This window comes from Paramormyrops kingsleyae, chromosome 12 (assembly GCF_048594095.1).
Source record: "Paramormyrops kingsleyae isolate MSU_618 chromosome 12, PKINGS_0.4, whole genome shotgun sequence".
Taxonomy (NCBI): domain Eukaryota; kingdom Metazoa; phylum Chordata; class Actinopteri; order Osteoglossiformes; family Mormyridae; genus Paramormyrops; species Paramormyrops kingsleyae.
In genome coordinates, this window is record NC_132808.1 from 20,051,967 (window position 1) to 20,068,372 (window position 16,406).

A 16,406-nucleotide genomic window follows, 5' to 3' on the forward strand; every position below is an offset into this window, starting at 1 on the left:
CGTGTTCACATCACGGTTAGTTGAGCTATTTTTAATGGGTAACATTGTGCACAGACCTCATAACACACAGGAACTAAATTATTGCAAATGTCTCTTAGATTAACAGTTTTACTTAGTTTGAGGGGAAATGCAAATGTGACCTCGTGGCGCAATGGTAGCGCGTCTGACTCCAGATCAGAAGGTTGCGTGTTCAAATCACGTCGGGGTCAGTTGCGTTACCTATCATAGGTAACGTTGTGCACAGATATTGTAACCCGGGGTAACAAAATTATTGCAAATGTCTCTTAGACTAACAGTTTCACTTAGTTTGAGGGAAAGTAAAAATGAGACCTCGTGGCAGTATGTTAGCACTTCTGACTCTAGCTCAGAAGGTTGCGTGTTCAAATCACATCACGGTTAGTTGAGCTATTTTTAATGGGTAACATTGTGCACAGACCTCATAACACACAGGAACTAAATTATTGCAAATGTCTCTTAGACTAACAGTTTTACTTAGTTTGAGGGGAAATGCAAATGTGACCTCGTGGCGCAATGGTAGCGTGTCTGACTCCAGATCAGAAGGTTGCGTGTTCAAATCATGTCGGGGTCAGTTGAGTTACCTATCATAGGTAATGTTGTGCACAGATATCATAACCAATGGCAACTAAATCATTGCAAATGTCTCTTAGACTAACAGTTTCACTTAGTTTGAGGGAAAGTAAGAATGAGACCTCATGGCACAATGGTAGCATGTCTAACTCCAGATCAGAAGGTTGTGTGTTCAAATCACATTGGGGTCAGTTGAGCTGTTTTTAATGGGTAACATTGTGCACAGACCTCATAACACACAGGAACTAAGTTATTGCAAATGACTCTTAGACTAACAGTTTTACTTAGTTTGAGGGAAAACACAAATGAGACCTCGTGGCGCAATGGTAGCGCGTCTGACTTCAGATCAGAAGGTTGCGTGTTCAAATCACGTCGGGGTCAGTTGAGTTACCTATAGTAGGTAACATTGGGCACAGACCTCATAACCAATGGCAACTAAATTATTGCAAATGTCTCTTAGACTAACAGTTTTACTTAGTTTGAGGGAAAATAAGAAAAAGACCTCGTGGCACAATGGTAGCGTGTCTGACTCCCGATCAGAAGGTTGCGTGTTCAAATCACGTTGGGGTCAGTTGAGTTACCTATAGAAGGTAACATTGTGCACAGATCTTGTAACCCGGGGTAACTAAATTATTGGAAATGTCTCTTAGACTAACAGTTTTACTTAGTTTGAGAACAAACAAGAATGAGACCTTGTGGTGCAATGGTAGCACATCTGATTCCAGATCAGAAGGTTGTGTGCTCAAATCACATTGGGGTCAATTGACTTGTGTATAGTAGGCAACTCTGTGATCATAATCCATAGGAAATAAATTATTGCAAATGTCTCTTAGACTAGCAGTTTTACTTACTTTGAGGGAAAATAAGAATGAGACCTCGTGGTGCAATGGTAGTGCGCCTGACTCCAGATCAGAAGGTTGTGTGTTCAACTCACATCATGGCCAGTTGAGCTATTTATGTCATTTTCATTCGCCGCCGCCGCGATTCATCATTCTGCTTGGTGACAGTGCAGTTCAATGTTGTACATAAAATATATCTTATTGTAGTTTCACCTTTGAATCTCGGTGGCTCATTTTGGCGGTTTATCATAAGCTTCGATGAGTCTATATTTGTCATTGAGAGAAAATGACTTTCTTTTTCCCGTCATGTTTTTTGTCCGCGCAGCCTTAGCCTCAGGTAGCTAGCCAGAAGCAGATGGGTTACCAAAAGGAAAAGTATGCTTATCAAAGTAGGTAGTTTTATTTTTTTCCGGATGTTGTCATGTATAAAATGACCCAAAATGAACACTGTATGCAGACTACTTGATTACTATAAGCAGATTATTTAAACAGTATTTTTACAGGAATGATTCTGTCCCAAGCTTTTTGATCCATATAAGACGTTTATCACTATAACTGTGATCACTAACACAAATTCTTCACAAATAAGCTGTTCCATAAAAAACTATTCAGTGATCCATCTTCGTAACATCCTGTACAGGACAGCAGTGCATCGCAAGGCATTCCCAAATGGGCAATTTGGAGTTGTTAATTAGTCTAGCTGTATGGTTTTGGACTACAGAGTCAAGCAGAAGTACCAGGAAGAAACCCACAGACCCAATAAAGAGAGAAAAGAAACGGAAGACAAGAAAATTAACTACTGTTGTTAAAAGCACATCCACTCAACCACCTATTAGGCATGTTAGCATGGAAAAACTGAAACACATTTCAGTACCCTGACAAAAAGGATGCAGCCAGTTAAAAGTAAAAGCAAGTTACTTTGTTTGAACATTCTGTTGTGCTGCATAAGATTATAGGTTCTTTTATAACAAAGATAAATATCACCAAGTTACTAAATCTTCCAGATGGATTAGAAGGATTTCGGACTATAAAATAAATATTGTGTGAAATGTTACCATTTGGGATTCAGTCAGAATGATGAAGGATTATACAGGAAGCAACAGGGCATCAGCTGTGCTGGGGCATTAATGTGCCCTCCCCTACGAAATGCGCCTAGCCAAGCAATTGTATGATTCGCTGATCACATGGAAGGGCCCGCAGGTTAGATTTCCACCATAAATCCATATCTGCCGTGGCAGCCACTGGCCCCTTTTGACTGCACTGAAAGGATCGGGAATTAAAATGCAGTGAGCTGTCAGCATAGACAGAGTCATTCTCCCAATTATCTCATGCACAGACGTGCGTGTACAAAGGGAGTCACTTCAGCATCTCAGCTGTGGGGCACTGTATAATTAAAAGCCCTGTATGTATAAATAACGACACTTGTACTGCCGATGAATTATTCACAGCACCTACAGCCATACTCCTATTCAGCTATTAATTTTTCACTAGGTCCTCATACTTGGTAAACAAGGGTATTATGCCAAGGCTATGCCAGCAAAGACTGCCTCACCTCCCCAAAAAACACCCCCTCTACCCATCTCCAGGGGCAAATGTAGGTTTTCTTTTTAGGTGAGATGCATAAAAGGAGCCAACTTTATCATTAGCCAATGACATCTTTTGAATTGGTGAGTGAAAGGGATCGGCAGCACCATGGAAACCAATCAGCTTTCAAATGGGGGCCAGTGCTCATGTGGCCCCGCCCCTGTATATGCCCCACCCACCTCCCTGCTCTGCTCTCTTGCCAAACATGAGAGTGAGAAGCTGGAATATCAAGCCTGTGTGGCATCACCCCATTCTGATGACCAAGTCACAATAATCCCCTATACGGTGTCCTGCAGCTACTAGTAATTCTCAGGAAGGTGTTTGGGAGGAGTTTGGGACTGGTGTGCACCATACTGTGGACTGCATACAGGCCAGATGGGCTTACTCAACACTGTGGTGTCAGCTAGTTCACAATATCTACTTATAAATGTAGAAATTATTGAATAGATTCTTTTCTTAATAGAATTCCTAATAGAATGGGGGTCCATTGGCTCTTAGTAGACAACCCCAACATCCATTTGATTGGGCAGCTGCAAGAAAGCCGCCCCAAATTGTTAGACAATCAGTAACACCTCCTGAGGCTGTTAAACCATACAGCCGGCAGATGGAGTCTCCTTCTAGGGTTCTGCAGAGCAGCTACTTCACACGTGAGACTGCCGCTCTGAGATAACAGTCACTGTGAAATGTCAGGAATTACTTGTGAAAGAGGAGTCTGTGGGAGTGCAGGAGAGCGGCTTGGCGTCCGGGACGGATTCACGCCCCTGTTTGTCTTCCTGCCTTACCCCTTACACCAGGCTAATGAAGCGAGGCGGGAAGGTCTCGCTACGGAACCGGCCTTGGACCTCTCCGCTGGCCCTCGTGTGAGAAGAGCCCCAGGAAAGCATAATCCGCGCCATTAATCTGACGACAAAAATCACCACACAACAACAAAACTCACCACAGCTGTCCGGAGGGGAGGTTTACAGGGAGAAAACAGGACTACTTACCAAACTAACCACGCATATCATGTGTGTCTTAGAGTTAGGATCCTCAGAGAACCTGCTCACACGCCAACAAAGAATTCAAAAGCAAATGCATATTGGAAAGTGTACAAAAGTAAATGTATGTCACAGCACTATGATGAACTGTGAAAACCCTGAATCCAGGCCTCAGGGGCACTTTTACAAAGAAAAGACACCCAACAAACGTCTGAAATGAAATAAAATAAATTGAAATTAAATTAAATTAAATCAAACATTTTGGGTCAAGGTGAACAATTCAACCGGTCACAAACATTTAGCAGCCAAGTTTAGGAGTTTATCCAAAGGAATTTTTGCCGACTGCTTCACAGCTGGAAGCTTCAACATAATAATCTGATGTTGAAAAGTAGTTCCTCTTGCAGTGTTCTAACCCACCAATCACTATGCACTGGGTCTAGGTCCTGAAGCAGTACACTGCACTGGTATTAGGCATACATTGTCTCTGCCAGTATGAAATGGGACTGTATTTAAAACGGCATCAAATCTCATGCAGATTGAAGAAATGCTGGACAATCAAATGTTTGTTTTTGTTTTTTTTTTGTTCACGGGGCTGCATCACTACCATGCAACCACTAGATGTCCTTCTTGCACACCCCTGGTCCAACCTCTCTATGCAAGTCTGCAACGGGTAAGAAAATGGTGCTGAACTTCATAAAATCGTAGTTAACATACTTGTAAATGGTCTGCTATGCATAACGGCAGCTCTTCACCCTGATAAAGACATCTTACAATTGCCTATTGGATTGTGTGGTGTTGATTAACTGGTAAAAGTCAGTTCAGAGAACAAGTTCTACATGCATCACACAATACAAATATTAAGTAGGTTCCTTCATTTTTATGGACATTAAGGAAAAAGTTAAACTGTGAGCACATTAACACCATTAACACCATGCCCCTTTTGTGGCCCCTGTAAAGTGCTGGGGCCCCTGAATCTGCCAGGGTATCCATGCCCCTTTTGTGGCCCCTGTAAAGTGCTGGGGCCCCTGAATCTGCCAGGGTATCCATTCCCCTACTGCACCCCTGGTGATGGTACATGCAATGTTTAACACATCACACTGTGGGACAGGGCAGCAACCCTGTAACATAAAGAACAAAGTTCTTTCTGAAAACAGGGGTGGTTCACCCAAACTCAGAAGCAAAGTCAGAATAACTTTGACTATTGTCTGCTTTCTTTCAGGCTGGTGAAAGAAACAGAGAGAAACGCCAGTGATCCCAAGGGCTATAAATCCATACCCAACACCCCATAAATACGACAACTGTCACCTGCTCATGCAGCCCGCATCCAAAAAGGGATGATACCCTTTCCTCTGCACGGCCATTCCGTCCCCGCTAATCCAAACACTGAAGGTCAGCCGTCGTTCGAAGGCTCGGTCGGAGACGCTTTTTAATGGTGAGGCTCGGGTGTATCTGAGAAGATGTCATTTAAACGCACCGTCGCAGTGACTCACCTGCTAGTCAACAAAGAAGCGCGAAAATGTAAGGGACAGGTAGGCGAACAAGCTAGTTTGATTCACGATACGAAGAATGACATTTTTAATGATCAGAAGTGTCACTGTTAAAAAGAGTCATTAGAAGACTATGATCTGAGGAACGTTTAGTGCACTGGCATCTATATGGCTGCTATAGGGAACCGTTATGCCGGGTGATCAGACTGTTTAGTGTTTGGTGCATGACAGCAGAATCAGGCTTCGCAGCTGGTGGGTTGATATTTATAGAAAGTACCATGCTGCCAGAAGAGGTCCCAATGAACAGCCAGCGCTCTTTGCATTCTGCTGCCACGTCTTCAGACTCGTGTCCTTATCTGTGGGACCCGATGCCCCTCAGATGGCACTCTATATTTGGATGGTCTTCTGCCCCCGTGTTGCACCTGAGCTGAGGTGAGGAGAACCTCGCGTCAGTGACGCAAAAGGAATGGACCGACCGCGGGCAGCCTAAGGCAACACGCGCTGCTTCAAACTGCACATCAGGGAAATCCATCCAACCGTCCATTTCCACACACCCAGAATTTAAGAGCCTATCCTAGAAGCTACAGCCACAGGGTAGGGAATAACTCTGGACAGGGTGTACACACACACACACACACACACAATCTGGCAACCATAATTCACCTTAGCATGTTCTTGGCCTGTGGTGTCACTTTTGGACTGGGGGAAACTTAAAAACCCCATGATAACATGCAAGCTTCACAAACATGGAACAAGGGTAGAACTTGAACCCTGGTCCTAGAGGTATGAGGCAACAGTGCTAACCACTGCACCAGCATGCCATCCCAAGTCAAAAAAATATCCTCTTATAATTTGATTTAGAGATATTTCTGTGCGAGTCTGTATGAGGTGTTTTAGCATTTTTTTTTTTTTAATTTACAGACCTGAGGAAGGACACAGTTGCAGAACATCAGACGCGAGTCTGAGTCACACAAACAATCTTCTCTGAAGACCATCTGAGACACCACAGACTGCAGCACCAGCACTTTCTGGGACACGATCTGCTCGGGGGAAAAAAGTAACGAGTAGAAGAAGCCTCGAACGAAATCAAACACATGACTGGACTGCCCATCTTCCTTCGGACCAGACCATTGCAGAGCCCCCATCGGCCAACCAGCTGGACGTGTCTCACAGCAGCCGGTCAAACACTAAACTGGAGATGAGACCCGGGGCCGCTGCCATCTCCCTGTCACACCACATGCTAAGACACAGCAAGGAGCTGAGCCTGTCACTCAGGGCTTCCTGAAGCCACCTCCAGAGAGCAGGCCAGTATTTCACACGCTGACTATGGAGTTTAATACAAATTCGGCACCTTCGGTCCAAAGCGTCTCTTTGGAGAGCATAACGCAGCCGTCTTGCTTTACAGAGCTTGCGACACACTGGAGGGAGTGTGTGTGAGAGAGAGAGAGAGACTGAGAGAGAGAGAGAGAAAGACAGAGTGAGAGAAAGAGACAGACAGACAGAGACAAAGACCAAGAAAGAGGGAGACAGAGAGAGAGAGAGGGAGAGCTGCTGAGTTTGTTCCTAATGGGCTGAGACTCACTTAATGGAGTGAATGGCTCTAGAAATTACGGAGAGAAAAGAGCAGGATGACGTGTCTCCATAACTCAGATCACCACTGAGACATGTGTTGGTGTATGTGGCTCAGTGGGTTTGGAATCTGTGTCTGTTGGTTCGAATGCCATGTCTGGCTGAGTAAGGGCTCTTGAGCAAAGCCCTTCGCCTAAAAACTGCACTGGGGTGCTGGATAAATGACTGACCCCAGATTGCCCTCATCTGTATGTGAAATGATGCCTTACTTGCACAATCCCATCATCTTTCCTTTAAGACAAACACAGACATACACAGACACACACTTTAGACATAGACATATATATATACATACATACACACACACACACACATACATACAACAGTAAGTTCGGACCAAGAAATCCGACTGGACAAGAGGCGTTCTGTGAGTGCGTTTATCAGAGTATAACCGCCCTCGGACATTTCACGTTATATATGATATATAATATCAGCTGTAATGTTTTTTTATATATATATTTTGCCAGATTAAAGGCCTTGCTCGAGAACCCAATGGACATGTGAACCGACAACCTTCTGATGACAGGCGCAGAGGGCTTAATGTGATAAGCAACACACTATCCCTCCATCTGTCTCTCTTATGGGACAGAGAGGTGGGATATTTAAGAAAACGGTTCCTATACACTCATACTCATATGAAAGACAAATAAAAATATCTCGTGTTATCTAGGGCTCCCAGTGTGGAAGCAGCAGCCTCATTAGGCTAGCGGTGGCTATTAGCGAGTGTCGTGTCACTCCGTCTCACACAGCACCAGCCGATTGGCGGCATGCAGAATGCCAAGCAGATGGGGGGGCATGAACACGTTATAGGATTGGGGATGGAAACAGCTCCGGTCACTCTCACACAGGGCCTAGGCGCCATCCTGCTCCGTGAGCCCCACTCAGAAGGCGAAGCAGCTTCGCGGAGCATGACGAAGACTCGGGCATCAATGAGAAGATGAAGGGTCCGCGAGCTGGCAGTGGTAATAAAGAAGCCCTCTGTCTGCTGGCCCGTGAGCCTGCTCTCCGGCTCCCTACACGGGCGGCCTCCCTGCCAGATGCTGCCCCAAACAGAAGGATGGGAACCTGGCAGGGTGTCCAGGAGGCTGATGGGAAGGTGTTCCAAGGCAATTTATCTATGTTTCCCACATGGAGCTTTGGGGAGAGTTCTGATGTTCAAAGCAGGGCGTTCTACTGATATACAGCCACGTCTTCCAGCTGCATCACCACGACACCGACACTCAAAGAGATAAACAACAGGAAGAACAATCTGGGTCGATGCAGTTCAGACAAGGTAATCCATCTGAAGCTAAGCCTGACCAGTACTTGGATGGGAGACCGTCTAGGAAAGCTGGGTTGCTGCTGGAAGAGGTATTGGTAGGCCAAAAGGTTAGCCCATCCTGTGGTCTGTGTGGATCCCAGTGCAGTGATGGGGACACTCTGGCCAACAGGTTAGCCCATCCTGTGGTCTGTGTGGATCCCAGTGCAGTGGTGTGTGAATCCCACTGCAATGATGCAGTAAAAAATGGCACCATCCTTCAGATGAGACATAAAACTGAAATCCTGCTTTATGGCATGCAGCCCAAGAACAGGCCAAAGGCTGTGAGATACCTCAAGAGAGAGGATGGCCTGAGTTCACACCTCAGAATAAGTCAGGGCAGAGCTGGGCTCGTCAAGGCACATTGGTGCAGACTCTTGACAGTTGCATCAGCCGTTAATCACAGAGGGAATTGACCTTCTCCCCAAACCGAGCTTTATAAATAAGCTTGAAAATTGCAACAAAAAAAAAAGCTGAAGTGAATTAAGCTGCAGACTTTATCTAGACTGAGCAGTAAAGTGTGATGGCAAGGGCCTCAGTCCTAAACCTTCTGGGAGACCCCCTCCCCTGCCCCAGCTAATTACTCTTTAATAAGCATCCTTTCATTTGGAATGGGTAGGGCTGTTTATTATGTTACACGATACCAGCATAAACATGCAGGTTACACCAGGATAGAAGTGAGGCAGATTCAGATTACCTACAGGTGAGCCTGGGGCGGATCCTACAGACACACCGCTGTGTCTTAACAATACGCTGCTCCGGTCTGTAGCTGTAAGACTGCTCGGTGGATAATGATGTAGTATTCAGGTAAAGCTGACTCACATGTGATAGACCATTACAGAGCAGGTCTGTCTGCCAATAATCTTTACTGGAAGTACCTAATTAGCCCTCGGTAAACAACACTAATATGACTTATGATAAATACGTTACTAGTCAAAAGTCTGAACACACCTGCTTTTAATGCATATGTCTCTATTTTAGTTATGTTATTCGCCTTAAAGTAAAAGGCCTCCAGGCAATGAAGTAATACATATCAAATAATACAGACTCTTCCAGTGGGTCCCCCTTCGCCTCAATGTCTGCCTCGCAGACTCTTGCCATTCTTTCCACCAGCTTCCAGATGCAGCCACTTGGGATGCTTCAACAACAGTCCTGAAGGAGTTTCCACAAGTTCAGGGCACAAGCTGGCTAGCTTGCGCTTCGATCTTCAATCCGACTCATACCAAAGCAGTTCCATAGGGTTTAGGACGGGGGGCCAGGTCATCTGTCACAGGATCCATCTCTTTCATTGTTCACAAGATAATACTCACTACATAACCTTAAGGTGTGTGTAGGGTCATTATCTTGTTGAGATATATTGATTTTCCATAGGCATGTCCAGGCTTTTGACTGGTAGTGTGTATATTTATCTTCATAAGCTTTACCTTAATGTTCTAAGCTTTAATTCCCATTATTCTACAGCATCCAAGGACATTAACTCTAATTGGGCAAATTCTTTGCTGTCCAAGGAACAAATGACCATTTCATCTAGAAACAGGAATGCAAAAGGTGATAGATAAGATTTGCTAAATAGCCATTACAAAACAATTAAGTTTAAATGGACTCTTAAATGAATACATATTGAGTATGAGAGCATTCTTACACGTGTGAGGCCGTGCTGACAGGCCTGACAGGATCAGTCTGCGGCCTACACGGATATGAATGATCTTCCTCAGTACTCCACTGGTGTAAAACCACCCGTTTAAAAAGCCGTCGGATTAAATGTAATTGCAGCATTTATCATTTGGGCCGTTGAACATCTACTGCTGGTCAGCTGAGCCACCTTTGATCTTCCAAACAAAAACTGGAATAAAAGGCTTCCAGTCGGCAAAACACGGAATCGGCTTGCCCTGAAAACAATGATATGCATTTTCATCACGTATTGTTGTATGGGGTGGAGATTAAAGATTAAACCGACTGGCAGTGGGAGGCCTGCCCCCTCAGATACTACAGGGGCCTTCATTTGAGTACGCGGCTCATGCATTATTGATCTGAATGTTCTAAGAACTTTAGCAGGCACAAGAGATGCTCGGCTACCAAAAAGTACATGAACTCCTACTATTTTTAAAGTAAATCAAAGTACTTTTTCTTTGAGTTGCTTGCATATTTTTTGATAGGCTTTCTCTGCATCCCAATTTAATATTAAACATCCCCAGAAACTTTCAATGACTGACACATAGAGCACGAAAAAGCTTTTCTGCAGAATTTGATTTTGAGTAGTTTTTTTTTTTATATTGGTGGAAAACGACACAACTAATTAAATGTGCATCTTCACCAGCATGTGACTGACAGAGGAGGCTTGCGGCAGCCTTTCGGTAAAGACGATCTGCTTCAGAGCCGTGGTGGGGTCCTGTTCGGCTAAGCACTGGGCATGAGGAGAGCCAAGTGGGAGAGCGAGTCCAAAGGAAGCGGTGGTCTATCCATGGACTCTGGTTCTCCGGATTGGCCCACTCCTCAGCACCAACAGTACCAGTACATTTTTCTGCCTGTGTATATTGGCTGCACATTATGCATATTTTACTATACGCTTTCAAATCTGCCCTGAAGCAGCTAGCTTGCTCACACGCTAACCTTGGTCCTGTCGCCCAAACATGGCGACCCGTCACACCTCGCTCCCCACCTGCCCGGCGGTGCCACTCTAAGGGAGCGTCTGTAAACGGCCAGACCCAGGAAACATGTGCCCCACCAGCACTATCTCCACAAATGGGGCGGAAGAGCCAAGTGGCAAAGCATGAGGAAAACCACTGCTGAGGTGGCACCTAGGGCTGCCCCCAAATAGTCGACTAAACGTTAGTCGATATGAAGAGGGCTTGGTCGAATACATTTTCATTAGTCGGTTAGTCGCAAAAAAATTCACGTGAAATTAGGCAATCAGGGGCTGCACAGTCAGTGTATGACATCAAAGCAACGAGAGATCAACGCGATCTCGTGCCTCGCGGTATACCAAAGCGCACTTGTGGGAGAGGTGTCTGGCTGATGCTAATAATTACAGTATATCAGGAAAAAAGTCCAAAGTGTGGGATTATTAATTTTGAAAATTAATATAATTTTTATATTGTTCAAAAGGAAAATTAACAATTTAATAAATGCACATGGCACATCGCACAACGCCAGAACTTAGAATAAAAAAGAAGACAAACAAATTAACAGCCTAAGTATTTGATTAAATTGTTTAGAACAACTATATTTAAGACAAAATGTGGAACAAATAATTTAAAGAACACTAATACAAATCAAAAATATCAGAGCTAAGCCGCAAACTGCCATTAAGACGACGGATGAGTCTTGACCTGAAACAACAAATTGCAAACATCAGACTAATTTTTCTAGCAGAATAAAAAACAACTTGTGGAGTACGCATCATCTCGTTCGTGTTGGTCAAAGAATGACAAGCTCTTAAAACGTGGGTCTAAGACAGCAGCTTGTATATAAATACTGGTCGCGATATTTTCCGTCAGTTGCCATCTCGTGTCAATTTCTTTTGTTAGTTCTGTCTTCTAAACTAACTAAATTTTAGTTTATTTTATTCAAAACTGTTTTTTTTTGTTTGTTTGTTTGACATGTAACTGTTACAGTTTGTATTTTTGATAATAAATTATTAAAATGCACAGGCAGTCTGATTGCTGTTTTTATGTTTTATAATTAGCCTATAACATTCCGGCCACTGATTTTTGTGTCCGTAAGCGCTGTATACTTTAAACGCTTTACTATTCTGTTTTAAGCGCTTTTCATTTTGAACGCGCTAATATCATGCTTTAGCATTTTCTGTCATATGGAAGTGTTAAACTTCAACTTGGAATGTACCTTTCCTTGTATATACGCAAGTTATTATATTAATATCATAAATGAACGATTATTCGACTAATCGCTAAAATGCAGGAGTGTTAGTCGACTAGGAATATCTTTAGTCGGGGGCAGCCCTAGTGGCACCGTGCTGGACCCCGTTCACAGCTGAGTAACTCCGGGAGGGGTGGGGCACAGGAAGCAGGCCCGTTATTCAGCACCTCCCACCTCGGCCCGTTTTCCTCCAGGCGGAGACTTCAAAAAAACCTCTCTGCCCCCCCCACTGCACGGAATTTAAAAATGCTGAACGCACGTCAGTTTTGACAGACTCTGAGGAGTGAAACAGGGGACGCATGATGAAGCAGAAGGTATAAAAAACAATTCACTGTGGTTTTCATTGGAAATATAATAAAAGAATATATAAGAAAATAAATATATACAATAAAATATATAATGAAAAAAAACTTTCACTAGAGGAAGCTCTGTTTTAAGATCCAAAGCTTTAAATGGTTTAATTTTTAGACACAAACCAGGAGTGAAAACATACCCATCTATCACCCATCCATCCATCTTCTAATTATTAATGGAGCCTATCCCGCAAGGCTGGGGAAACCCCACATCACAGGCTACATACATGCACACACTCACAACACAGGCAATGGAGAGACACCATTTTCCATAACTACGTTTTTGGACCAGAGAAATCAGACAGAACAGGGGTTGCATTCCGCATCCCAGGAGATGAGAGGCAACAATGCCACCCACTGGACTACCGTGCCACTCCAAGTGAAAACAACATTGCACAGAAACTTCTATATACCCACAAAAACTCTCGCAGCTGTCTACGCAACAGCACAACTAAATGCACCCTTTGAAAGGCAAAGTCACAAGACCTCTATCCAATAAGCCAGTTTAGTTAGAAGAACACATACTGACATTGCCGTTTCGTTTGTACAGTTTGTAGATACAGAACATGGACCAGGATAAAGCAGTAAGTCTGTCTGTCTGCAATTTTAAACTGGAAGTGCCTAATTAACCCTCATTAAACAACATTAATGTGATTTATGAACCTTCTCATCGCAACAAAAACACAAATTTATCATAACACCTTTCAAACAAAAGCTGCCCCCCACCAAAAAAGCAAATTCATGCTCCATTATAAATCACAGGGTACACTCTCCGAGGCTCTGCTGTCTCTGGAGTCTTTCTAGGAGGGAAAAGAGGATTCCTTTAAGCAGAATCCCCAATATCAATGACAGTGTAAAAATAAAGTCTAAATCTTCTGAAGTGTTCCCAGGTAGGACTGAATGCGTGATATTAGACAGTTTACCTTATCAAAAACAGAACTCAAAACAGACACGAGCCTGCCTTGACATAACACACAAATCACGCTCTTCAGACTTGAACAAAAGGTGCAAGACACAATACAAGAGGGGAAAACAGTACAGGTTACTTCCAGGCACACTGTTAAAAACAATTACAAGAGAATATTCCATGTGCATATGACAGTCTAAAGACAATTTAAACATTACCGATTCTAGTGGGCTGGCTCAAAGACACGTCTGAGACACAGAAGACTTGAGTTTATCAGCCTATTTGGGCCGAACCAGAATGCTGCACGAAACGCTTATCGTGTGGCTCCAGTCCATGTCAACAGATGCCTATTAAGTATTGCGGATATGCACTGTTTTTAGAACCAAGACAAAAGCCACAAGGAGACGTACACTGGTGGAACCGGGGCCGGTGAGCAGCTGAACTGGGTGGAGGGATTTCCGGCTGCTCCGAGTCGGCTCCCAGTCACGGCAAAATTAAATACATTACGCCTCCCACAGGAACAGTGCGTTTCACTGGAAAGGTAACAGCCAAGATCCTTTCATCCTATACATAGGATGGCCAAGTTAAGTCACATTCTGAAGGAGCGCCGCTGTATCGAAGATGGAGACAGCAGTGATTTTAGAAGGCGGGCAAGATGTATATTTTTTCCTCTTCAGCAGATGCCAGAGCATAAGGCTGCATATATGACTCTTCCTGAAAGAGGGGTCTACAGGAAACGAGCTGTAGCTGGACCTCAGTCAACACTGACACCTGCTGGCTGCTGGCCACCTGTTATTATTATTATTACTATTACTGTTGTTATTATTATTATTATTAATAATATTAATAATATACATCTTTTAACTATTTATTCCGGTCAGAGTCACCAGGGAGCCAGGTGTCAGTACCAGGGAGCACAGGGCACAAGATTGGATGAGACGCCAGTTTATACATACATGCCTACAGTACGCTCACACACTATGGGCAAATTAGAGACGCCAATCAGCGGCATGTTTTTGGAGCGGAGGAGGAAACCAACCTGACACAGACAGAACATATCAACTCCACACAAACACACGAAGCAGAGGCGGGATTCGAAACCCCAGAAACAGAGGCAACCGCGGTACCGTAATGTAATAAAAAAGCAGAATGCGCTTAAGCAAATAGAACTGGTTTCCAACTTTGCTTTTGAAACAGCTCGGCTTGTGTTCATTTTCATTCTACCCTGTGCCCTCAATCTGGCTGGTCCAGGTGTAAATACAGCACTAATTAAATACAACAAAATTAAAAGAGAAAAAACAACATTTTAAATAATAATAAATAAACTGCAAAAGACTGCAAACCCAGAGATCCCTCCCACTTTTCCGCAGTTTTTAGGAGACACGCAAACAAACCGCAAAGGCTGTACCACTACCTACAGTTCTTTTCTGTTCAATGACAGCACCATTTCAGTGCTTGTTCTATTTTTAGCGTAATGTACCGCATAGTGGCTTTAGGTTGGTTTATATGCACCTGCTTCTCCCAATTAAAGACTCTTTCTAAAAATAAAAAAATTAAAAACGACAAAATGACAGATTACAAAGCTACGGGCACCTGCCAAAACCGTGTCCTATTTAATAATTAAGAGAAACTCACTTTCCACTCCCACCTGCTGTGTTGTCAGGACTTCAAACTACTGACCCTGCGTGTACCGCTGAATAAAACACGACGGATGTGCCGAGTTCCATAATATTTCATTTTCTTAAATAGATCTTGAAATACAGTACACTGTTTAACGTGCTCAAGTCACATACCCGAGGAACGAAGACTTCCTGCAGTTAACCCCAAATACAGATTATTATTAATAGTTTATCACACAAAAGCAAAAGTTTGCGTTCCTTTGTGAAAATAAATGGACATTTCAGCACTACAGCAAAACGTTGCCAGCGCCGACCTACAACCTTCATGTTAATAAACACACATTTTCCAAACTTTACGCGACCAAAGCGAAGCACCTTGCTCAACTTAAAAGCCGCGGTTACCCGTCAACCTGTCGGTCGGATGCGGGACAAAGGCGCCTTTGGAGGGACGCACCTCGTTCAGTGTCACATGTACCACAATGGACAAGACAAACTATTCGCTTTATCCGAATAATAAACTGGATTTTTGCGACGAGAAGGCAAAAGTATTCAAGTGTCTCCATGCAGCAAAAAAAAAAAAACTTCCCATGCATTTTCAAGCGTCATGCTTCCAGTTAAAACAGCATTAATCCAGCATTCCCAGTTTCAGGTGACAACCAGATGGCCAGCGCGCATAATGCACAGCACTCCATCCAAACCCAAACCGCATGCTTTCCATCGTCCTACCGCCTGCAGAACCGCTCTGATCCGCCCGGCCGGCGACCTTTTCCACCCTTTCAGGCTCCATAGCAAATTGTTTTTCGCACGTTTTCCGCGAGGTCCGGTAGCGTCGTCTTCGCTCGGCAGCCTGTCCGGAGTCACCGCGGCGCTCCTCCGCCTTCAGCGTGCGGCGGCTGTGAGCGAGCGACAGCGGGGTCGCGGCGGATGGAGAAGGAGGGGAGTCAGCACAGGAGTGTCACTGTGACCTGAATATACATCACGTGCGTCGATTATTTCCAAGAAAGCATCACTTTGCAACATGAAAAATCTTAGATTGAATTCTGATAGAATACACGAAACTTGGTGCAAATTTTATTTATTTGAGAATTTTGTTTCGGAAAGCTAAATTTGCTTAGTAGACTTTATACGCGTTTAAGAGTCTGCCTGAAACTTGGCTCCATTGCATGATCAGTCTAAACTTCTGTAAGTTACTATTCGGGTAAGCACGTCTTTCAGAGACATTTCAGTACCGTCCTCACCACGGCTCGCTT

The 16,406-nt window shown here is 43.9% G+C and overlaps 1 protein-coding gene and 4 non-coding genes across 5 annotated transcripts in view; 4 read left to right on the forward strand and 1 right to left on the reverse strand.

The window, feature by feature from the left end:
* Window positions 1-16,052, reverse strand: part of kcnip4a (potassium voltage-gated channel interacting protein 4a) — a 196,149-nt gene extending 180,097 nt beyond the window's left edge. The window contains exon 1 of the mRNA XM_072697640.1: window positions 15,883-16,052. Within this exon, the coding sequence (XP_072553741.1) occupies window positions 15,883-15,943 (61 nt within the window). The 5' untranslated portion in view covers window positions 15,944-16,052. The remainder of the gene's footprint in view (window positions 1-15,882) is intronic.
* On the forward strand, window positions 138-209 carry trnaw-cca (transfer RNA tryptophan (anticodon CCA)). Its single transcript has one exon. It is a non-coding gene; the product is annotated as a tRNA-Trp (tRNA).
* On the forward strand, window positions 518-589 carry trnaw-cca (transfer RNA tryptophan (anticodon CCA)). Its single transcript has one exon. It is a non-coding gene; the product is annotated as a tRNA-Trp (tRNA).
* Window positions 1,088-1,159, forward strand: trnag-ccc (transfer RNA glycine (anticodon CCC)). The gene has a single exon. It is a non-coding gene; the product is annotated as a tRNA-Gly (tRNA).
* On the forward strand, window positions 1,278-1,349 carry trnaw-cca (transfer RNA tryptophan (anticodon CCA)). Its single transcript has one exon. It is a non-coding gene; the product is annotated as a tRNA-Trp (tRNA).
* Window positions 16,053-16,406: the final 354 nt, after the last annotated feature.